We start from the raw sequence: 24,011 nt of genomic DNA, 5'->3' as shown, positions 1-24,011 counted from the left end.
ATTCTGAATGTAGAAAATTGAGTATTCTTATTCTAATTTTTTCTAACATGAACTGTTCCTGGTTGAGACTGATTTGGTCCAAGGCTTTTATGCATTAATATAGGAAAATCTGATTAAATATGAAGCATGGCAAAAGATACCTTTTTTCCATCTTTTAACCTGCAAACCTACAAGGTTTTTTTCTGAAACGTTAACTGTAATTTTCAAAACTCCTTGTAGTAGCTTTGAGGTACTGACTATCCAAGTACATGTACATTCCGAGTACAGTACAATTGAAAAGACACAGGAAGTAATAACACGGTTGTTTATTTTGAACATAAATGGGGAATTTAGAATACAAGAATAGAACTCTAGAAAAAACATTCCAGTGTACTCTGGTTCTTTGGAGTATACGGGGTAGTAACGCTGTCCACAATACTTCACCTAGGTCACACATTTTATGGCACACAAACTCAGATGAAAGATAAATTACAAATGGTTGTATCATAAGCCTAACTTCAAGAAATCTACAAAGCAAATGCTTATGCCTGTACTTTTTGTGATCTGGTAAGAAAGCCAGAAATCTTGAACCACTTTAAAACTGTAGAGAACGAGGTATACACAGGTGAACGTGCAAGGTACTTGGAAAACAACACAATGGATGGCTTATGTGTGTCTAAAACCTTTCCTGTCCAGAGAACGTGTTTACAGCCAGAGAATAGGGAGGGATCAAACCAACGTCATCACAGTGAGGAGAGTGGATGTCAAGTCCAGTACATTTTTATTCCATTCTTCTCCGGCGGCTCTTTAAATCTTCACTGGTGTCGACTGGCGTTATTTCTTGCAACCACAGAGTAAGTTACAGAACCAGTTTTCCTAAGTGCGGTTCCTAGACCATCACCTAGGAATTTAAGATACTGAGATGCATATTTCCATCTACCACTCCAAACCCACTGAAAGCACACTCTGGGGTGAGGCCCAGCAGTATTTTAAGAGCACTCCAGGTGATTCCGATGCATATCCAAGTTGGAGAACCACTGGAGTAGAACTGGTTTTCAGTCAGCTCCTGCATAATTTTTACCAGTCTCTTCTGTACAAAGATGAATAGCGTGGTCTACTGAAGTAACAGGTTCTGATAGTAATTTTCTTCCAATAAAAAAAAAATCTTTAATCCTGTATCCATTAAATCTATTATGCCCGATCATCTGTTTTGCCCTGAAGCTGTTTCACATGCCCTGATGGAAAACTTAAAAAAGCTTAGAGTAGGTCTGATATAATGGCAACATCTTAAATTGGTGTTATTGTAAGTAAATAATCTATCCCATTGCAAAAGTCTGTGAGTGATAGAAATTTTCATTACCAATTTTTATTTACCAATCTTTAGCATACAGAGAACACAGTATTACATTCTCTACAACATTGTCCTCATTAAAACCACAAAAGGAAAAATGTGACTGCTTCTTAACATACTTGTTAAGAATAAAATTTTTAAAAAGCTGACCCTTTGACAAAGTGTAATTTTAATCCCTGCCTTTACATCAAACGTATTTTTGGCAGTTTTATCAGCATATTAATATTCACAACTGTAGTAATCATTTTAAGAATCCGTGTTTTCTTACACCATCTTGCTAAAGTAGCTACTGCAATAATCTTACAGGACTTTTTCTTTTCCAACAATAGGTGTTAACTTTGTTACAGTTACTTTTAGAATTCACTTCTGAGCTTTTACTCAGAAGTTCTGTCGTCCTAATGACTAAGGACAGCCATTCATGATCTCTTTATCTGATACAGAACTGGTTCTGTTAGAATCACTTGAGCTTTAAGATATTAGAGGTTATTCCGTCTGCAGCCAAAGTTGAGAACTGCCTTAGAAACAAGATTTCAGCAATCATTTTCTCACCCCAAATGCTAGTTTTAGAAGCATTTAACAGTTTGGACAGTTGCTGGATTTGATCAAGTGTGGTATTCGGAGTCTCGTACTCCAGTGTCCACTGCTCTGGAATAATCCAAGTTGCCTGTTGTCAGACGGACCGCGCTTACTGTCAAGATCACTACTAGAGGTCTTGTCAAGAGAAGTCCTTCTTCACAAAATGAATCTGCTTTGATAATGGATTAGGTTTCCTGGGACTTTTAAGGCACTGAAAACCCTTTGGAGATGTCTTAAACCCCCGCATCAGTGATTCCCAACCCAGGTTGCACCTTAGGGACTTTTTAGCTACAATGCTGAGGTCCTATCCTCAGTCCGTTAAATCAGAATCTCTGGTTGCAGGGTGGGGGAGGGGGTAGTCTATCGATAATTGTTAAAGCTCCCTAGGTGAGGATTCGATGATAGAATGCCAATCTCTTAAATCAATCGCCTATGTATTTGCTTTCATTTTACTTGGGATTTTTGTGTGACAAAGTTAAACTACTAAGGCTTCCGAATCTCACCCCTAATAAAATCAAATTAAAATCAAAATCAACAATTAAAAGAACATTCAGAAAGTCAAGGCTTCTGGCATGGGCACATCTACTTTGACAAAAAGGCATAAATTAACTAAAGCCAGGCATATGACCAGCTCCCAGAGTAGTCTTAACCATGTGACGAAGGTCACTGACCGCTGTGAAGCACAAGTGAACTAGTCCCCCACTAAATTCTTCAAGTGCTCAGCTTTAAATGCTCTAAGGTTTTACTCAAATTCCAGGGCCCCCACCCCCCAGACCTAGTAAATCAGAATCTCCAGAGGAGCTGGAGAACCCACATGTTTAACAAACTCCAGGCGACTCCATACTGTGATGGGTACTAAGAGAGTCCAGAAATTTTGGAGAGGGCATAAATGGAGTAGTTAACACCTTCACACTTCATTAGAAACTTGTATTTCCTCCTAACTCACTGGGTTTACTTTTGTTAAACAGACTAATTTATGGCAAAACATGATTCAAAAATCCTCTCTGCTCAGATTGTGTTTTTTTGCTAGAGACACTCCATTTGGAACCAGGAGGGGGGAAAGGTGACTGTTCTCTCATAGCTCAGTTTTGAGCTTCTCATATAAGTCCTCCTGGTCGATCATGTCCGTGTGGCCATTCCAGCGGTGATAGGCGAGCAGCGCGGCATTGTGGGCCGCAATGGCACTCATCTCCATGGCGCTCGCTGCGCACTCGATGCCGTTGAGGTAGTAAAGTCTGTCATGGAGAATGATGGAGGGGCATTTCTCTGGAGGCCTATAGTGAGGATACGCAAGCCATGGCTGCTTCACGGCATAATCATAGGACAAAAAGAGCTTTAGTATTTGTTCTTTAGTGAGAATTTCTTGGGAAAAGATCTTCCAAACGTATCCCCTATCTCCTAATGGTTGAGGACTGTCATTTTCTGTTACAGAGGACACAATCCCAATGCTGTTAATGAACAAATCTGAATTATCGGTGGTTAAGATTGTACTGAGATCGAATTTGTCTAAGGCTCTAGAGCTAAAAAGAGTTGAATTCAACTGCCCCTTAATTAAAGTTGTCACTATATGTTGGTAATACTGATGGAATTCCTCAATTGGAGGATCAAAGTTGAGGAAAGTTATATTGGACATTTTTCGATTCAATGGAGTGGCCACCAAGACAATGTCGTAGAAGTCTGAACGGGTCTCAGGTCCACTTTGGTAGATGACTTCATACATCTTTGCAGGATTTCCTAGAGGAAAGCATACATTTTAGTATTTCTAGCATACTATACACCTTCCCAAAATAATTTTATTACCTTAATAAGTTGATAAGGTATAAGATAGTTAGATAATTCTAAAGATTCAAAAGTTTTACCCTTTTAATATAACTGCCAAATTGAGCCCAGTTTTCTACTGGAAGAGAAATAATACCTTGTCAAGAAGTACAAAATATGGAATGATACTTTTAAGAATCAGACTATTTTTATTTTTATTTTTTTAAAGATTTTATTTATTCGTGAGAGACACAGAGAGAAAGAGAGAGGCAGAGACACAGGCAGAGGGAGAAGCAGGCTCCATGCAGGGAGCCCGATGGGGAACTCGATCCCGGGTCTCCAGGATCAGGCCCCGGGCTGAAGGCGGCGCTAAACTGCTGGGCCCGGGGCTGCCCAAAAATGAGATTATTTTTAAATCGAGGGAGACGTGCTTCCGTACTTGGCACATCTGGGAATATCTGTGTAACCCCATCATTTGGAACTGGGAGACCACAGGAGAGTGGCTTTTCTCTCTGAGCAATGATTTTCCAGAGGGCAAATCAGGAACACCAAAATTTCAGGCTCACCTGTGTGCTTGGTCCTTGTTTTCTCCTCTATGTACAGAACTGAGCCAGCTATGAGGTTGCTTCGGGAGGCCCGGAGGAGCCCTGAACAAACCAGCTTATTGCCACCTTGCACTGCCCACAGGCCGGAATCCGCACAGGACATGGACACTGCGCCTGCCCGGCCGGGAAAAGTGCGTTTTAGTTCTCACTCGAGGAAAGGTCTCCTGCCCGTTCTCTTCCCAACTTAGGGGAGCTCTGCTCCAAAGCTGCCAGACATTGCCAAGCACCCCTGGGGGCAAAATCTCTGGAGGCTAAGGCCTCCCCCCACTGCAATGGCACAGACCCACCCAGGCACGACGTGAGACCCGACTGGGGTGTCAGAGCAGGTACACGTCCCCACGTCCTGGCCCCAAGTCAGGCCTCGACTTACCCACAAAGCCGTTGATGTTCATGCTTTGCCCGTAATTGACCCGCATGACGGGCGCGACAATCTCATCGAGGAACTTCTCAGAGAAGCCTGCTTTCTGCAGCGTTTCCAGGAGCGTCCGGTTAAGCATTCCCAGGAACTCGTCCCCGCCTAGGGAGTGCAGCAGCCTCTCGACGCTGCTGAAGGCGTAGTCGTGGGACTGGTAGCGGTAGATCCTGTGGGAGAGAGCGGCCACTAGGCCCCGAGCAAGACTCGGCGTGCAATCGGCGGCGGGCTCCTCGGGCTGCCCCGGCCCGGAGCCCCCCACCCCCAGGCCCCCGCCCTTGCCGCCTCTTCTGCATCAACAGGTCACCGCCTCACCTTGAAGGAGTCGCCGTGTCCTACGTCCTGTTCTCATTCCGCGTGTTCCCCCCAGCAGCAGTCAGGCACGTCTAAGGTCTAAGGTATCCTGCCACCAGACGAGGCCCTCCCCACCCACCCCCATCCAACCGAAGTGTAGGCTGGGGGGTCGGTTCACTCCTAGCATCCGACACGCCACCCTCAGCTCATTTAATTTCAAACTTCAATGTTTTCACTTCTGCTTCTCCCACCAAAGAAGAAAACACTGGCAGTCTTTCCAGTCTTCCCAACATCTCTCTTGCTACTTCACTCTCATTTCCCAGATCTTAACTCAGGATTTATATTCAAACAACTCAGATGAATAACTGATCTACCTCTCTCCAGTTTCTTTTCTTTTTAGACATTTATGAGTCTCCCAGAAACCCTAAAATACATCTCTAGTCTTTACTGAGTTATACAAAAACAACTTATTGCTGCTTACTACATAAACTCCTGACCTTCAGGGAATTTTAGAGTCTAACTCAAGTCTAACTCCTCTGCTTTAACTACAAATAGAGAAACAAGTAAGAGGGCCCAAAAGCCCCGTGACAAGTACAAGTCTCCAGCACCAGCTGCCCCCCGGCCTCAACCACACACCCACCCTCCACGTGAACACGCCTGACCCACTCACTGACCCCTGAACATGCTGCGCATGGCTCCCCCACGCTGCACCACCTCCTCTCCAGCTACAATACACTTGGAGCTTGAGCCCCACTTCCCCTGCAAAGTTGCCCAACTATTGCTTAATTTTTAGAAAATACCACCTGACATTTTCCTGAACTTCATGGACTTAAAGAAATATCCATGCAGTAATTCAATATGTAATTTTTCAAGTTGCAAGTGATAAAAAAAATTGAGAACAATATGACTCCTTTCCCTCCACGTGCTTGCCGTTGGTCACAGGTAATAAGGCACATACGCAGGTCAGTATATGAAGCAAAGAAAAAAATAATGCCAGAGACGGATCTGTATCAGTGATGGGGGGGGGGGGTTGGGTTACACCAACTTTCTTCTCTCCCGGTTGTAATTTTGAGCAGGGACAGTGCCACAGCCGCTTCAGTATTACCTACTAACAGTGCAGTATCCAAAGTACTGAATACATTTTTGTGGGGAAAACATATCAGTGCCCAAACTGAGAAACTAAAATAACTCCTTCAACCACATCAAATGGTTTTTAGTCCCTCGGGAGTTTTAAAAAGCAGAGAACAACAACACTGAGTTCTTTAGGAAACAGACTGAATATCTCATAAAACATAGACTGACCTTTGGCTAATGGTCAGCAAGACAAAACAGTAGCCAATTAAGTGACATACAGCGTATCCGAGAAACGAGTCCGCGCCACCTCCTGCCTGCGACCCTGCCCCACTCAAGCCTCCAGCAAAGGCCTCCTAAACCTGAGACAACGGAGGCCGTAGGAACAGTGAGCACTGCAGCTGTTTTACAATACTAGTTGCGTTAGTACATATTTGCTAAAAAGCTAGATGTGTAAAGAAAAAAAAAGCTAGATGTGTATTTCTATGAATCAAGCTGCTTTCCAGCCCTTTTTTTTCTAATTTTTTAAAAGATTTTATTTATTTGACAGAGACAAGGAGAGTGAATGAGACCACAAGCAACGAGGGGGAGGGGTGGAGGAGGAGGGAAAGCAGTCTCCCCACTGAGCAGGGAGGGCTGCTGCAGAGGGGGCTCCAGCTCAGGACTGCGGATCGGACAGGATCAGGACTGGAGCCAAAGGCAGACACAACTGACTGAGCCACCCAGGCACCTTTTTTTTTTTTTTTTTTCTTTTTAAACTACATTTGGATAACCGTTAACATTTATTCCTTAAACAAATATTTATGGAGCATGAACTGTGAGCCAGGTATTCCAGGTGCCAACGATACAGAGGTCAACACAACAGAGAAAAAAATCCCTGATGGAGCTAGTGTTCTAGTTGGGGAAACAGGTAGTAAAAAAATTAATGTGAGTAAATTATTTAGAAGTTTAGAGGATAATAAATGTTAAGGAGAAAATAAAAAAGCCTGAGAAAGCTTAGAGTTGCCAGAGTCTCAACTCTAAATAAGATGGCCCCCAAAAACAGAATGGTCAAAGAAGGCCTCACTAAGAAGAGAACATCAGGGCAGAGACCTGAAGGAGGTGAGCGCTGCAGTATCCAGAGGAGACAATATTTCAGATAGAGGTAAGAGCAGTGCAAGAACCTGACGACAAAGCAGGCTTGGTGTGCTCAGAGAACCATGAGGCCAGTGCAGCTCACGCAGATCCAGGACAGCAGGAGGAGGCACAGTCAGATGGGGGGGCGGGCAGTGAGACATGAAACACTTCTGGAAGAGTGGAGCAAGGAACACTGGCAAAAGTCAACATCAACTTTCGCAACACTGAAAATAAGCCAAAGACTTGTCAAAATCCCAGGAGTATTTTCTCCAGAGAAATGGCTGAATCTCAGTAGGAACAATGAGCCCTGTGGCATCTTAACCTACACCTTATCCCCGTCCCCACTTGCCAGCAAGGTAGCCTTCCAAACCAGCACTTGCAACCGTTAACACCTGTGAAGCCCGCAACCTGGCAGCCACCGGAGAGGTTAGGACAGGTCTGCGGATCCTCCAGTGCCCACCCCAGGGAAGTGCCATTGGACCTAGCTGGCAGCTCACTGAATAGCTCTACCCTTGGGGCTTGTCTCTACAGACCTGATTAAGAGCTTGCTCCCTACAAACAGCCCATCCCCAGGGCATCTGTCCCAAAATAATCACTGGCAATTTAAAATCACAGCTACTGGGGCGCCTGCGTGGCTCAGTGGTGGAGCGTCTGCCTCCAGCGCAGGGCGTGATCCCGGAGTCCTGGGATCCAGGTCCCTGCATGGAGCCTGCTTCTGCCTCTGCCTGTGTCTCTGCCTCTCTCTTTGTGTCTCTCATGAGTAAATAAATAAAATCTTTAAAAATAATAATGATAAAGTACTAGAGCAAGTTTGTGAACAATGTCTCCCCAAATATCAAGACTCGAACTATTTTTTTAAATTCTAGAGTTGAAAAGTATCATATCTGAAATTGAAAATTTCCTAGAGGGGCTCCATAGCAGATTTGAAATAGAAAAATCAATGAACTTAAAGATACACATAAACTGAAATTATACACTCTGAGAAACAAAGAAAATAGATAAAAATGAGCAGAGTATCAGAGAACTGTGGGACAATATAAAGCATATCCACATACACATAATGGGAATGTAGAAGGAGAGGCAGGTAAAAAGGGTGGGGTGGACAAAAAAATACTTGAAGAAATAATGGCCAAACTTCTAGAAACTTCAAATCTGGCCAAACTTCCTACATTTGAAAGAAAACATTAACCTGCATGTCCAGGAAGCTAAATCTAAGCAGGATAAATTTAAAAGATTCACACCCAAATATATAATAGACTGGAAAGATATAGAATACTGAAAGCAACAAGACAAAAGTAACTAATCCAGAAAAAGGGAACTTTAATAAGATTAACAGCAGATGACTACTCAGAAACCATAAAGGCGGAATGTAGTGGATGACATATTCAAAATGCTGAAAGAAAAGTCTATCAACCAAGTGTTCTATATCCAGCAAAACTATCCTTCAAAAATGAAGAGAGATTAAAATAATTCCAGATAAACAAAAACACAAAATCCAATACTGCTAGGCCTTCTCTCAAAGAAATTAGTTTAGAGAAAGACCTTCAGGCTGAAATACGCTAGACAGAAACTCAAATCATCATCGGGAAATGAAGAACACTGGTAAAAGTAACTGCATCAGAAAATATAAAGGTATGTATGTTTACCGTTCTTTTCTCCTATCTTACTTAAAAGACAAGTGCATAATACAGTAATTAGAAAACTAATGGGATCCCTGGGTGGCACAGCAGTTTGGCACCTGCCTTTGGCCCAGGGCGTGATCCTGGAGGACCCCGGGTCTCCAGGATCATTTTTTTAAAAAAAAATTTTAAGATTTAATTAATTAATTAATTTACTTATTTATTCATGAGAGACACAGAGAGATAGAGGGGCAGAGACCCAGGCAGAGGGAGAAGCAGGCTCCATGCAGGGAGCCGGATGTGGGACTCGATCCTGGCTCTCCAGGATCATGCCCTAGGCTGAAGATAGATGCCGAACCACTGAGCCACTCAGGTGCACCTGAAAATACATCTTTAAAACAAAAGAAGGTAGGGGCGCCTGGTTGGCTCAGTCAGTTGAGTGTCTGACTCAGATTTCAGCTCAGGTCATGATCTCATGGGTCATGGGATGGAGCCCTGAGTCAGGCTCCCTGCTCAGCAGAGAGTCTGCTTGAAGATTCTCTCTCTCTGCCCCCCACCCCTGCCAACTTATGCTCAAACTCTCCCACACACACGTGTGTGCACACATGCACTCTCCCTCTCTCTGAAATAAATGAATTTTTAAAAATCAAAAGAAGGCAGCAATTAGAAGATGTGTTCTGGAGATCTAATTCACAGCACAGTGATTATAGCCAACAATAATATATTTTCAAAGTTGCTAAAAGACTAGATCCTTTTGGGCAGCCCGGGTGGCTCAGCAGTTTAGCGCCGCCTTCAGCCCAGGGTGTGATCCTGAAGATCCAGGATCGAGTCCAACGTCAGGCTCCCTGCATGGAGTCTGCTTCTCCCTCTGCCTGTGTTACTGCCCCCCCCCCATCTCTCCTTTCTGTGTATTTAAATAAATAATAAAAAATCTTAAAAAAAAAAAAAGACTAGATCCTTTTTTAAGACTTTTTTAACATTTTATTTTAGGGGGGAGACGGGGCACACAGAGGAGAGAGAGAATCCTAAGCAGGCTCCATACCTACTGTGGAGCCTGATGAGGGTGTTCATCTCACAACCCCGAGGTCATGACCTAAGCCAAAATCAGATGCTTAACCAACTGAGCCACCCAGGCACCCCTAAGATTTTTTTTTTTAATTTATTTATCTATTCATGATAGACATAGAGAGAGAGAGAGGTAGACACAGGCAGAGAGAGAAGCAGGCTCCATGCCAGGAGCCTGACGCAAGACTCGATCCCAGGACTCCAGGATCGCGCCCTGGGCCAAAGGCAGGCACTAAACCGCTGGGCCACCCAGGGATTCCCCCTAAGTAAAATTTTATTTTTAAGTAATCTCTACACCCAACACGGGACTCAGACTCAGAACCCTGAGATCAAGAGTCACATGCACTACCCACAATCCAAACAAGCACCAAACAAGCACCGAAGAGACTAGATCTTAGATGTTCTCACATCATAAAAGAAATAACTATGTGACAATGAAGACATGTTAACTAGCTACAGTAGTGATCTTACTGCAATATATAAATGTATCAAATCAATCCATCCTACACCTTAAAGACATGATATTATCTCAATTATATCACAATTTTTTTTGAAAAGGCAGTGCATGCTAACAATGAACAATATGATAAGGAAATTACAAAAATCATCCCATTAAAATAGCATCAAGAAGAATACCACATGGGGATCCCTGGGTGGCGCAGCGGTTTGGCGCCTGCCTTTGGCCCAGGGCGCGATCCTGGAGACCCGGGATCGAATCCCACGTCGGGCTCCCTGCATGGAGCTTGCTTCTCCCTCTGCCTGTGTCTCTGCCTTTCTCTCTCTCTCTCTCTCTCTCTCTCTCTGTGACTATCATAAATAAATAAAACTTAAAAAAAAAAAAAAGAATACAACATGGAGGAGTAAACTTAGCCAAAAAAAAACATGCACATGTACATGTGCTTTAGATGCTTAAAGAGGGACGCCCGGTGGCCCAGCGGTTCAGCGCCCGCCTTCGGCCCAGGGCATGACCCCGGGGTCCCTGGATCGAGTCCCACGGTCGGGCTCCCCCTGCTTCTCCCTCTGCCTGGGTCTGTGCCCCTCTGTGTGTCTCTCATGAATAAATAAAATCTTTAAAAAAAAAAAAAGAAATACACTTCAGATCAGATGGAAATCGGTTGAAAGCAAAAAGACGGAAAAAGATCCGCGACACACACAGCAACCGGACGACATCTGGCCGCTCGAGTACCAGGGAGCGCGCCGTGAAGACACCAGCTGCTACCAGGGGCAAAGAAGGACAGGACCGACCCGAGGAGGGTTGGGCGTGGGGAGGTCCTATCAGCTCTAACCCGCGCACCTGCCCACACCGAGCCGGCAGCCCCGCCGGGAGCGCCGCCTAACTGGGGGCGAAGGGGGTTCCCACGCCCCCCACAACACGGGGCACGGCGAGCGGACGGGCGGCCAGTGGCCGGGCTGGGAACGCGGCGCAGCAACAGGAAGGCCTCCCCGCCGCGGGGGGCTGGAATCCCAGCACCGGGGCCCTGTGGTCCCGACCCCGTCCCCTCCCCTTGGCGTATCGTGGCCACCTGGCCGTCGTGTCCCCCCGGGATCCTTCTCACATCCCCCACGTCCCTGGTGTCTCCTCTGGGTTCTTCTCTTATTCTTATAAGGCCGCCGGCCACATCCATCAGGGCCCACCCTAAAGGCCTCACTGTAACTTAATCGCCTCATTAAAAACCCCATCTCCAAATGCAGTCACTCTGAGGTACAGGGGGTTAGGGCTTCAACACGTGAAGGGGGTGGGGCGTCATCCGGCCCCTAATAAAGAGGAAATAAAGAATCAGGAGATAGGATTACCTATGTCCTGTCAGGTCTTCCACGCCACTGTGCAGATTTTGGCTGTTACTCCGCATGAAATCGAGGGCCACTGAAAGTTCACTTTTCTAATTTAATTTCAAGTTAGTTAACATATAGTGTAGTATTGGTTTCAGGACAATTTAGTGACTCATCACTTACATATGACTACCTCGGTGCTCGTCCCAGTAATTGCCCTCTTTAATACGCATCACCCACTTACGTCATCCCCCCATTCACCTCCCACCAGCACCCCTCAGTTTGTTCTGTTAACTATAAAGCCTCTTATGGTTTGCCTCCCGCTCTTTTTATCTCATTTTATTTTTCCTTTCTCTCCCCTATATTCATCTGTTTTGTTTCTTAAATTCTACGAGTGGAATCATGATATTTGTCTTTTCTTATTTCAGTTAGTAGAATACATTCTAGTTCCATCCACATTGCTGCAAGTGGCTATATTTCATTTTTTTGATGTCTGAGTAACATTCCACTACATAGACAGAGAGATAGAGGATACATACATACACACACCCCCACATCTTTATCCATTCACCTGTTGATGGACGTTGGGGCTCTCCCCATGATGTGCCTATTGCTGACAGTGCTGCTATTAGTAGGTGCAGGTGCCCCTCGGAACCAGCACTGTTGTATCCTTTGGATAAATACCTCGTAGTGCAATGGCTGGCTCGTAGGGTGCTTCTATTTTGCCACTGAAAGTTTCTGAGCAGACAAGTAATGATGACTCACAGATTTTAAAAACACCTCTTTGGCTGCCAGGCTGAAAACAGACAGTGGTGGCACACGGGCCAAAGCAGGGAGGTGAATCAGGAGGTACATTAGCTTCCAGTTGCTACTGTAACGAATTACCACAAACTAAGGGGCGTAAACAACACAAATGTATTATCTCATGGGCCTGCAGGTTGGAAAACCAAAGTCAATCTCACTGGGTCGTAGAGTCAAGGTGTCAGCAAGGCTGGTCCTTCTGGAAGCTCGAGGAAGAATCCATTTTCTTGCCTTTTTCAGTTTTTATAAATCACCTGCATTCCTTGACCTGTGGCACCTTCCTAGCATCCCCCCAACCTCCTGCTTCCATCCTCACATTTCCTACTACTCATTCTATCCTTCCACCCCCCTCCTGTAAGGACTCTTCTGATGACACTGGGCCCATCTAAATAACCAGAAGTCATCCCACTGCGCCTGGGTGGCTCACTCAGGGGAGTGTCAAGGTCTTGGTTTCAGCTCAGGTCATGATCTTGAGGTTGTGAGACTGAGCCCAGTAACGGGCTGTGCACTCCGCGGGGCATCTGCTTGAGATTATCTCCCTCTGCCTACCCCACGTGCATGCAGACGTGCATGGGCTCGCTCTCTCTCTCTCTCTCTCTCTAAAATAAATAAAATCTTAAAAAAAAAAAAAAGATTCCCACGTGATTCCAATGTGCAGCCAGGGTTGAGAACTACTGCTTTACTGAAATGCAGGGGAATCTGTTGGTCCAGACTGCTCTTTGGCAGCCTCTGTAGTTCCCAGTTCTGATTTCTGCAACACCCCAGAGTATCTCCAACACGGGGTGATATTACCAACAGAGCTGACCCTTGAATAACCCAGGTTTGAGCTGCACAGGTCCATTTACAAGTAGGTTCTGGTTTTGTTTTTGTTTTCAGATAAATACAGTGGAGGACCACAATTGTATTTTCTCTTCCTTATAATTTTCTTAATAACATTTTCTCCTCTCCCGCTTATTTTACTGTAAGAATGAGACGTAACATACAAAACATGTGGGATACCGGGGGGCGCAGCGGTTGAGCATCTGCCTTCAGCTCAGGGAGTGATCCCAGGGTCCTGGGATCGAGTCCTGCATCAGGCTCCCTGCGTGGAGCCTGCTTCTCCCTCTGCCTGTGTCTCTGCCTCTCTCTGTGTGTCTCTCATGAATAAATAAATAAAATCTTTATCAAAAAAAAATTTTTAATTTAAAAATAAAAATAAACATACAAAACATGTGTTCCTTCACTGTGTATGTTCTTAGTAAGTCTTCCTGTCAACAGCAGGCTATGAGCAGTTAAGTCTTGAAGGAGTCAAAGTTATACACAGATTTTCAACTATGCAGGGATTAGCACTCCAACCCCCCTTATTACTCAAGAGTCATTTATTTATTTATTTAACAGTTGGTACAGCATTAAACAGAAAGTAGACGGATGACAGCACTGGAACTGAGCCAAGATTCCCTACAGGGGGCAGGGGAGGGGGTTTGGAGAGGAGGCAGAAAGGGAGGATGGCGTCACACAGGGCAACAGCTACGTCCCTCGTCCAGCAGTACTTAACTACTTTAACCACTGGCACAAGCTGGCTCAATACCAGCATTCTCTCCAACTTTCTCATAGGATCTGATAAAATTATCAAAATAAGAGTTGTATGTTCTTGATTTATTGAAACAGAAATGTAGGGTGTGTGGCCCTTTGAACCATATAAGGATCCATGCTGTATAATCAAATATCAAAGACAGACCAAAGGGAGGCAATAATCCCATAAAGTAGAGGAACTGTTTTCTAAAATCAAAAATGGGGGCACTTGACTGATTCAGTCAGAAGAATATGTGACACTTGATCTCAGGGTTGTGAGTTCAAGCCCCACACTGGGCGTAGAGATTACTAAAAATATAAACTTTAAAATAAAAAATAGTATAATCCTGGGGCACCTGACTGGCTCAGTCCATAGAGCATGTGACTCTTAAATCTCTGGGGTCAAGAGTCCAAGCCCCACATTGGGCATAGAGTTTACTGAAAAAAAAAAAAAAAGAAGAAGAAGAAGAATCTGTATCCCATCCCTACATATTTTTCACAGTTCTACAATATCCAAAAATCACTTGAAAAGTAATTTTTTAATCTCTCACAGGGCAATTCTCTACATGTCAGGCAAGCTACTGGTAATAAAACTTACACACACGCAGGGCTGTATCTGATGCCATCTGAACCTGATTTTCCTGCTGAGCATGCAGCTACATGCCACCTACCTTCTTGACAAAGTGACTGGCTATATCTAAGCAAATTCTACATATTTCTTAGTTATTGGTTTATTGCTTGTCTATAAGAATGTATATTCTTTGAGTACAGGGACATATATATTCTAGATTCTACATCCTCAGGACCCAGAATAGTGCCTGGCCCCTAACAGTCAGTCAATATTTAATAAATGAAAAAATGAATGAATGACTAAAACAATCTGTACTGTAGCTGACTTTAATGTGCCCACTGGGAAAGTGTTTGAGGAACTGACCTAACAAGGATGTTTAAAAAGAGAAATCCCAAATTACCATAAGTCACAAAAACTAGACTATATTTATCCTCCTCAATCCTTATATCTGTCCTTGTCAATATGTGGTCACATAGGACATAGAATTTTACCTTTTTAACAATTATTTTACTACATAGAAACTCACAGTAAATGAAATATCATTAGCACTTACAAATTCAATTTCTCCAGCATCTAAAACTGTAAACCAGCATAAAAATTAGCACATGCCAATAGCCTTAAAAAAAAAAAAGCCTGCATCTTCCAAAGCTAGACTTGTTATTTTATGTTATTTTTCCCAATTACCATAGCAACACACACAGAAAAATTTGAAAATACAGAAAAACAAAGAAGAAAAAGTGGCACCTGTATTCTTACTAACTGGAACGGTGCTGGAATTTAGTACCTCGGTTTAAATTTTTTTTTAATTTTTATTTATTTATGATAGTCACAGAGAGAGAGAGAGAGAGGCAGAGACACAGGCAGAGGGAGAAGCAGGCTCCATGCACCAGGAGCCCGATGTGGGATTTGATCCCAGGTCTCCAGGATCGCGCCCCGGGCCAAAGGCAGGCGCTAAACCGCTGCACCACCCAGGGATCCCCCAGTACCTCGGTTTAAATTCCTGGGGCACAGAACTGATACTCTGCCTCAGGCTACTGGCTCGCTGAAACATCAGGTCACAATTAAACATCATGTCACAATTCACTAAATTAAATAAAATATCTTATCTCTAAGTCTTATGATCCTTTCTACGAGCTCCTATACACATGACATCATTCACCTAAACAGCACCAGCTCGGTGCAGAGATTAAGAGTGAGAACTCTGGGGGCGCCTGGGTGGTTCAGTCAGTTAAGTGTCTACCTTCAGGGATCCCTGGGTGGCGCCGTGGTTTGGCGCCTGCCTTTGGCCCAGGGCGTGATCCTGAAGACCCGGGATCGAATCCCACGTCGGGCTCCTGGTGCATGGAGCCTGCTTCTCCCTCTGCCTGTGTCTCTGCCTCTCTCTCTCTCTCTGTGTGACTATCATAAATAAATAAAAATTTAAAAAAAAAAAAAAAAAAAAAAAAGTGTCTACCTTCAGCTCAGGTCATGATCCCGGGGTCCTGGGTTCGAGCCCCTTGTGAGACAACCTGCTCAGCGGGGAGTCTGCTTCTCTCCCTCTCCCACTGCTGCGCCCACTCGTGCTATCCCAAATAAATAAATAAAATCTTTAAAAAGAGAGAGAAAGAGAGAACTGTAGAGCCAGCATGCTCTAGAGTGGGAAGTCCAGCTCCACCACTTACAAGGTGAGTGTTCTTGCACAGTTGAAATGTCTACGCCTCCACCTTCTACATCTGTAAGAAGCTACTAACAGTGCCTGAGAGAGCTGTCTTAAGAAGTGAAGGAGTTAACACTTGTAGAGCATTTAAGTGTGTGTGGCAAAAACTAAATAAACCGCAAAATACATTTTCAAGAGCAAAAATTAAGTACTCTTTCAATTTTCAAGTGGATAAACGGTCTGCTTATTTTATGCAAACCATTTACCGAACAATCTGACAAACAGGCCTTACAATTAGGTAGAGAACTGTTTCAAGAAACTAAAATTCCTAAAGATCATCTAACCGAAAGATCGTAGGGTAAACGGAAGGGGGAGAAATTACCTCATAAACTTGTCCAATATATCTTCTACCCACATGTGCATCCGGAGGGACTGAAATCCATAGTGCCAAATTAGTTTAATCATGTTCATTATAAACCAGCTGCTCTCCTCAAACACCAGAGTCTCTCCATTATACACCCCCAGTAGGCCGCCAGAGCTCTGGACAGTAGACAGACCTGCAGAGACAGAGAAAGGGTTAGCTAAACTCAGTGGTTTCTCTGTCGAGCAAATGAAAGAAAGTGTCATCTAAGCCAGGACAGGCCCTCTATAGAGTGTGTGAATTCCGGGCTTCCCCCAGCTCTGTTAAAGCTCTATCTTTAGAACAGTGTGTAACACAGTATTCATTCACTATACCGTCCTAAAGCAGATCTCTAAAAGACTGGTCAGATGGTCATGCAGATATATCAAAATCAGACTGGCTATTTTTATTTGAAAAAGACTAAAAAGTCCAAGGAAAAGGTCAGAATACCAACTGAATTCAACTTAAAAGAACAAAACAGGGCAGCCCGGGTGGCTCAGCGGTTTAGTGCCGCCTTCAGCCCAGGCCCTGATCCTGGAGACCCGGGATCGAGTCCCACGTCGGGCTCCCTGCGTGGAGCCTGCTTCTTCCTCTGCCTCTGCTCTGCCTCTCTGTCTCTCTGTGTCTCTCATGAATAAATAAATAAAAAATCTTGGAAAAGAATAAAACAAAAAAACAGAAACGTCAGATGTGAATATCTGCTGCACAAACTGTTCCTGGCATCCAGTGGCCCTCATGGAGGAAAGAGGCCCAGGAAGCATCCATGAGATGTGGAGGCAGCAAAGGGAAAGGAGGCACCCCCATTCCTGTGCGAAACCTATTTTGCTCATTTCAGATAACTGGAAGGAGGCAAAAATTATACCATATTTCCTGAGCAAAGGGCCTGCAGAGGCCTGCCCGACTTCCCCCACAGCCTGCCCAGCTCCTGTGCTGGCAGGGAAGCAGTCAGGTGGCCCAGGTTCCAGGCACAAGTGTGGGTGCAGACGTGTGCACACAGGAGTACACGTCTGCACCCGCACCTGTGCCAGGGACTTTATGCCAGACACGGAAGCCTCTGGGCCTCAGTTTCCCAGCTGTAAAACGAGCACGCAAGGTTTCTGCAAAGTCACAGCATTCTTTGCTTCTTCAACATGAACCCAGAGGTCCGAGAACTAAGAACAGCAACCACCCCCACCGCGGCCCCACGACTGTAATTCCAGATAACTGAAGCTACAGATAGCCAGCGTCCCGTTACCAAGTGGCTCCGAGACAGCGGCTCCTAACTGAGCTTGTGCTAATCTAATCGGCTAGCAGCAGTGGGGAAGACAGTTTTACCACCTTCCCTGCAAAAACGACAATCAACAGAACTTTCGGTTCCCTATCTGATGAACCTTCCAGGGAGGGTCACACAGAAAGCTGCCTGGCTCTAGGACATTACATACCCAGGTCCTTGACGAACCGCTTCATGTGCAGATTTAAAGGATGGATGACAGAGCCTCCGGCCTCATATTCTTGCCCCCGCACGGTCACTGTGGCCAGGCGGCCTCCCACCTCTCCTCTTTCGAACACATCGATCTTCACGTCTTTCCCAAATTTCTGCCGCAGATAATAGGCTGCTGAGGTGCCACCGATCCCAGCTCCAATAATCGCTATGGGTGGGGGGAAAAAAGGAAGTTTCTTTCCATCTTACGCAGCTCTGCGGGGTTTTGGTTTTGGGTAACGGATGGGGCTCGGTGCTTGGATGCCCCTTCAGCCCTGCAGGGGAGCCCGACGGAGGGGGCAGCTGCTGAAGGAAGAACCGGGAGCGCGGGCACTGCTGGGGGCGGGCGCGGGGGTCGTTAAGGCACAGACTGACCTCAGACGGGGGGGGGGGGGGGGGGCAGGTCCCCAGAGGCCCCGCAGGGCTCGGAGCAGGCGCCACCGGCCCCGTCACCCTTCGTGCCCCCGGCGGGGGAGGCGGGGGAGGCGGGGGAGGCGGGGGCCCTCCACGCGCATCTTACAGGCAGAGGCCGCCATTTTTGCCAAGACTGGTCCCGTCTCGGCCCCACGGATGCGCTCGCGGCCCCACAACACAAAGCTTCGAGGGGACTAGGAAGAGCGAGCCCAACGCGGCCCAAGCCGGGACCGAAACTCGAGAGCGTCTGTTTTCCGCGGTGCAGGGGCCCCGGGGCAGGCCCGGGGCGAGCAGGCCGAGCTCGGCAGCGCGGACCGGGTGACCGGGGGCGACGGGGGTGATGGGGGGCGACGGGGGGTGACGGGGGGTGATGAGGGGTGATGGGGGGCGATCGGGGGATGACGGGGGTGATGGGGGGTCACGGGGGGGCGACGGGGGGGATGGGGGTGACCAGGGGCGACCGGGAGTGATCAGAGGCGACCGGGGGTGATGGGGGGTGACGGGGGGGCGACCCAAGCGATCGGGGGTGACCGGGAGCGGGGCTCCGCGCAGCCCCCACCGGGACCGCGCGCCCGTCACCCGCACAGCGAGGCGCCCCCCCCAAGGAGCACGCGCGGCCCCCGAGGCACCCGCAGCCGCCCCGCAGCCGCCCCGAGGCCGTGACCTAGGCGGAGGGCACCGCGCGCCGCCCGGCCGGGCCTGGTGCCCGCGCGCTCCCGCACCCCTTCCGCGCCGCCCCCGGCCCCCCTACCGATCTTCTCCGGCGGCGCCCGCAGCTCGGCGCTCCCGGGGCACCCCCAGCTGCACAGCAGCAGCCACAGCCCCACGGGCGACCAGACGAGCGCCCCAGCTGTGAGCCCCATGGCTCCCGGAGCGCGGCGGTCGGCCAGCGGCGCCCCACGCTCCGCCCGCAGCCGCGAGTCTGCGCGCTCCGCACGCCCCGCCCCGCCAGGCCCCGCCCCGAGGCCCCGCCCAGGTCCGCCCGACAGGCCCCGCCCCCGCCAGGCCCCGCCCCGAGGCCCCGCCCAGGTCCGCCCGACAGGCCCCGCCCCGAGGCCCGCCCAGGTCCGCCCTAACAGGCCCCGCCTCGGTCCTCCCGGCAGGCCCCGCCCCCGATAGGCCCCGCCCCGAGGCCCGCCTAGGTCCGCCCCGACAGGCCCCGCCTCCGCCAGGCCCCGCCCCGAGGCCCCGCCCAGGTCCGCCCGACAGGCCCCGCCCCGAGGCCCGCCCAGGTCCTCCCGGCAGGCCCCGCCCCCGACAGGCCCCGCCCCCCAGGCCCGCCCCGGTCCGTCCGGCAGGCCTCGCCCCCGATAGGCCCCGCCCCTGGCAGGCCCCGCCCAGGCCCCTGCAGGCCCCGCCCCCGAGGTCCGCCCAGGTCCTCCCGGCAGGCCCCGCCCCCGATAGGCCCCGCCCCTGACAGGCTCCGCCCAGGCCCCTGCAGCCCCCGCCCCGAGGCCCGCCCAGGTCCTCTCGGTGGGCCACGCCCCCAAGGCCCGCCCAGGTCCGCCCCCGGGTCCAGCACCGGGCCCCGCCCAAGTCCTCCCTCAGCCGGCGCGGCCCCCGGCACCCGCACCCAACAGCCTCACACACCCGCACCCGGCACCCAGCACCCTCTCACTCCCAACACCTCTGCACATCCGCACCCCAACAGCCCCTCACCCCACCACCGGGTACCCCCACACCCCGGCACCCCAGCACCCCGCAGCCCCGCACCGCGCACCCCAGCGCCGAGCCGGGCCACTGGGCCCCCAAGCCCGTCCCGCCCCGAAGCGCGCGCTACTTAGGGACCCACCAGAGGCGGAGGCGGAGGCGGAGGCGGAGGCGGAGGCTCCCTGCTCCCCCCCCCCGCCCCCCCGCCCCCGGGTATTCAGGTGAAGCCTCGCTCCTCACTGGCGCCCCCGCTGACCCTTCCATCTCCCGCCGGGGGAGATCGCACACAGCTCAGGCCCTTGCCGGGTGACCAGGGAAGATGAGTGGGTGAAGCGCGATCGGCAAAAGGGAAAATGAGGGCGACCATTGACGGGTGGCCCCAGGTGAAAAGTAGTGGCAGATACGGATAAACGTAAGGTGCCCGCATCACACAGCAGAACATTAGGCAAACATGAAATAGAATGTGGGATCTATCTGTGGGACCCAGGAAATTTAATAAAAATCCCCTAGCCCTGGACAAGCAGAGCAGGACTGATTCCATTTTGTGCTACACCTGCCACCTCCCCTATGACCCCCACATGACCTGCTTATGGCTTAAGGTGCTGCCCCACCCTAGTCAAGCTTTTGGGCACACCCTAATCGGAAATCAGCTCATAACCATGCAACCCTGCCTTGTGCCCGCCAAAACTGCAAGCCTATTCTGACCAAAGTAATAGGCCAGCTCAAATGGATGCTATAGGGTAAGGTGTCATCCAATCCGCCACCTGCATGTGGACCGACATGACTGTGCAACTATCTGCGTATCCCATGGGCCACTGGCCCCTATAAAGCTGCTAGGCCTCTTAGTCTCCAGGTCCAAGTCCCTGCTCTGCTGTGTGGGGTGCACTTGGACCCAAGCTCGAGCTTGTAAATCAACCCTCATGTGTTTGCATCAGTGTCGGCTCCTCGGTGGTTTCTCGGATTCGCAATCTTGGGCACAACACTATCCTGGTATCCTTAGGTGAGAAAACCTAGTGGCTGAGTGATGAGCATCGTAAGATCCCATTCTGCAAGTACCATACCCCACTTCCACCCTCCCCCCCGCCAAAGAAACAAAACAAAACAGAAAACCCGTATGTGAACATGAAGAACAGTGTAGATGGAAAGAAAATAAGTCAGATAAAAAGAAAGAGTGAATGTGGAAAGAGGGAGTATAAAACCCGGAGCAAAAAGCATTCACTCATTGGACAAATATTTAATGAGTTCCTCCTAAGTGGCAAGCAGTGTTGTAGGTGCTTGAGAAAAATCAGTGCAAAATGTTGTGCCCAAGATTGCGAATCTGAGAAACCACCAAGCAGCCGACACCGATGCAAGCACACGAGGGTTTATTAGCAAGCTCAAGCTTGGGTCCAAGTATACCTGACACAGCGGAGCAGGGACTTGGACCCCGAAGTGGATTACAGCTGGGTTTTTTATAGGCTGGTCTAGGGGATTTCCAGAAGGGATGGAAGAATTCTAAGGTTCTAAGAATTCTAAGATGGGACTTTCTGCCACGGGCGTGGGCTCTGTTGTCTTTCTGATATGGCATTACCTGCTGAGGACATTGAGGACATTCTGCAGTTTTTCCCCTTAAAGTTCAGCTCTTATTCACAGGGACCTAAGATGGCTGTACTTGTGCTAATGCTAAACTTTAGGTGGGATGGCCTTAATTTTTATAGGCCTCCACACAAAACAGATTTTTTTTTTAAGATTTTAATCATGAGACGTACAGAGAGAGGGGGAAAGACACAGCAGAGGGAGAAGCAGGCACCATGCAGGGAGCCCAATGCAGGACTCGGTCCCAGGATCCCAGGGTCACACCCTGAGCCAAAGGCAGACACTCAACCACCGGGGCACCCAGGTGCCCTACAAAATGGATTTTTAAAAGTATTTATTTTAATGAGGCAGACAGTCTAGTGGAGGGGCACATGTTAATCAGAATAAACAAATGATGTATTATAGAAAGCAGGGTAAGAGGAATGAGGAATGGCTTGCAGTTTTAAACAGGGTGGGCGGTAGGCCTCGCTGAGCAGGATAGCATCTGAGCAAAAGCTTGTAGGAAGTGAGGGAGGGGGTCAGTATCTGGGGAAAGAGCTTTCTGTGTAAAGAGAATACCTGTATGTTTGAGGAACAGCAAGGAGGCCAATAAAGCAGAGAAAGAAAGACGGAGTGAAGGTGGTATTAATGGAACAAGATGCAAACTCTACAGGGAATAAAGACTCCTTGTCAAGAACACAAAAATATGAAGAGTAAGCCGTGTTTTTCACTACATCTAGAAATTACAAAGAAAGAACTAAACTCTGTGTCTTTTACTTCCCTTTTTCCAAACTACATTATCCCCACAATGTAATTATCAGTGCCTTAACCTACTAGGCCCTCAATAAATGTTTGTTGGTTGATGAGAATTGACCGTGTGAGTGACCCTGACACAGGTGTCAGCTTTGGAAGCTTTCACTGCTGCGGCTGAAACCTTGGGAAGGAGTTTACTGAAAGGACACTCGGGGAAGAGACAGCAAAGTGGAAGGGGGGTCAGAGGCTCTCTCATTCCGCGCTCTTGCCCTTTCAAAATAACACTGCCACTGAAACCCCAGGAGGTTTTTAAAAGGATCACGGAGGAAAAACGTCATCGAAAATGTGAAGAGCAATAATAAGGCGATACAGCAAACATTCATACGGCGCTGTTCAAAAAAGCAGACTCCCCCGAAGGAGACTAAACACTAAGGTTGTCTCCTTGACCAAAGTCCAGCCAGGCTCCTCTGAGCAATCTTCTCCGCTGGGCAGGCCTTAGCCTATCAAGACTCGTACAAAACACTAACATTTTCTAGCAGCTCAAAGCGGTGTCCTTGGGAGGACCCTAGCTACCTTCACAGTGCCTGTCTGAGAGAACTCCAGGCTGCCAAGGCCTCACTGTGTGTCCCAGCAACACCTGACCCGAGAGCCCGACTCCCAGGCTCTGGGAGGGCAGGAGCCTAACTGAGAATCACCGGTTACCACCCTTTCTCTCAAATTTTGTCATCGTTCACTTTCTGGACTCTGCGGGCCCCTGCTCACCCCCATCCCTATCCCTACATTCGCCCTCAAAATGCCAGGTCACATCGATACCAACTGCAGGCAACTTCGGTTTACAATGCACTCTTCCTTATTGCCATAGTGTATTATCGACTTTTTTTTTTCCAGATTTTATTTATTAGTTATTACCAATTAAAAGTAAAACTTTAGTGCAGTCTTTGCTTATCTTTGATAACACTTAAATCTATAGTTCTGGGCAGTCCTGGTGGCACAGCAGTTTGGCGCCTGCCTTCGGCCCAGGGTGCGATCCTGGGGTCCTGGGATCGAGTCCCACGTCGGGCTTCCTGCGTGGAGCCTGCTTCTTTCTCTGCCTCTCTCTCTCTCTCTTTCTGAATAAATAAATCTTTAAAAAACAAATAAATCTATAGTTCTGCTCCTGCTTCATGTTCTACTTTTTTCTTTTTTAAACTACCTTGAAAAAATTCACATCTCACTTTTTTCTCATTCTAAATAACCTAAACAGTATTTATTCCCTGTTAGGCAAGATGGGAAATTCAGAAGCAACATAAGAAAAGATAAACATACTTGATTACATAAAACTTAAACATTTTCAGATGACAAAAGATAGATTTTTATTTTTTTTATTTTATTTATTCATGAGAGACACAGACACAGGCAGAGACACAGGCAGAGAAGCAGGCTCCCCGCAGAGAGCCGGATACAGGACTCAATCCCAGGACTCCAGGATCATGACCTGAGCTGAACCACTGAGCCACTGCAGCACCCCAAAAGATAGAACTTTAAAGGTTAAAAAAAAAATACATGAGAAAAATATCTGCCACTACTATGACAGGTAAGATTGTGGTATGTATTGCAAACATACAAA

The 24,011-nt window shown here is 47.9% G+C and overlaps 1 protein-coding gene and 1 long non-coding RNA gene across 2 annotated transcripts; both read right to left on the bottom strand.

The window, feature by feature from the left end:
- Positions 1-290: 290 nt before the first annotated feature.
- PCYOX1 (prenylcysteine oxidase 1) lies at positions 291-19,388 on the bottom strand. The gene is made up of 6 exons (XM_025470902.3): positions 19,200-19,388; positions 17,997-18,203; positions 16,558-16,732; positions 4,640-4,851; positions 4,231-4,383; positions 291-3,640 (listed from the first exon to the last, which is right to left on the bottom strand). The coding sequence occupies exons 1-6, from the start codon at positions 19,309-19,311 to the stop codon at positions 2,982-2,984; spliced, it is 1,518 nt and encodes a 505-aa protein (XP_025326687.1). The 5' UTR covers positions 19,312-19,388; the 3' UTR covers positions 291-2,981.
- LOC125755975 (uncharacterized) lies at positions 13,758-16,551 on the bottom strand. The gene is made up of 2 exons (XR_007413665.1): positions 15,993-16,551; positions 13,758-15,779 (listed from the first exon to the last, which is right to left on the bottom strand). It is a non-coding gene; the product is annotated as an uncharacterized LOC125755975 (long non-coding RNA).
- Positions 19,389-24,011: the final 4,623 nt, after the last annotated feature.

Source organism: Canis lupus, chromosome 10 (assembly GCF_003254725.2).
Source record: "Canis lupus dingo isolate Sandy chromosome 10, ASM325472v2, whole genome shotgun sequence".
Classification (NCBI taxonomy): domain Eukaryota; kingdom Metazoa; phylum Chordata; class Mammalia; order Carnivora; family Canidae; genus Canis; species Canis lupus.
The sequence above is the reverse complement of the archived record's forward strand: the minus strand, read 5'-3'. Positions and strand labels throughout refer to the sequence as shown.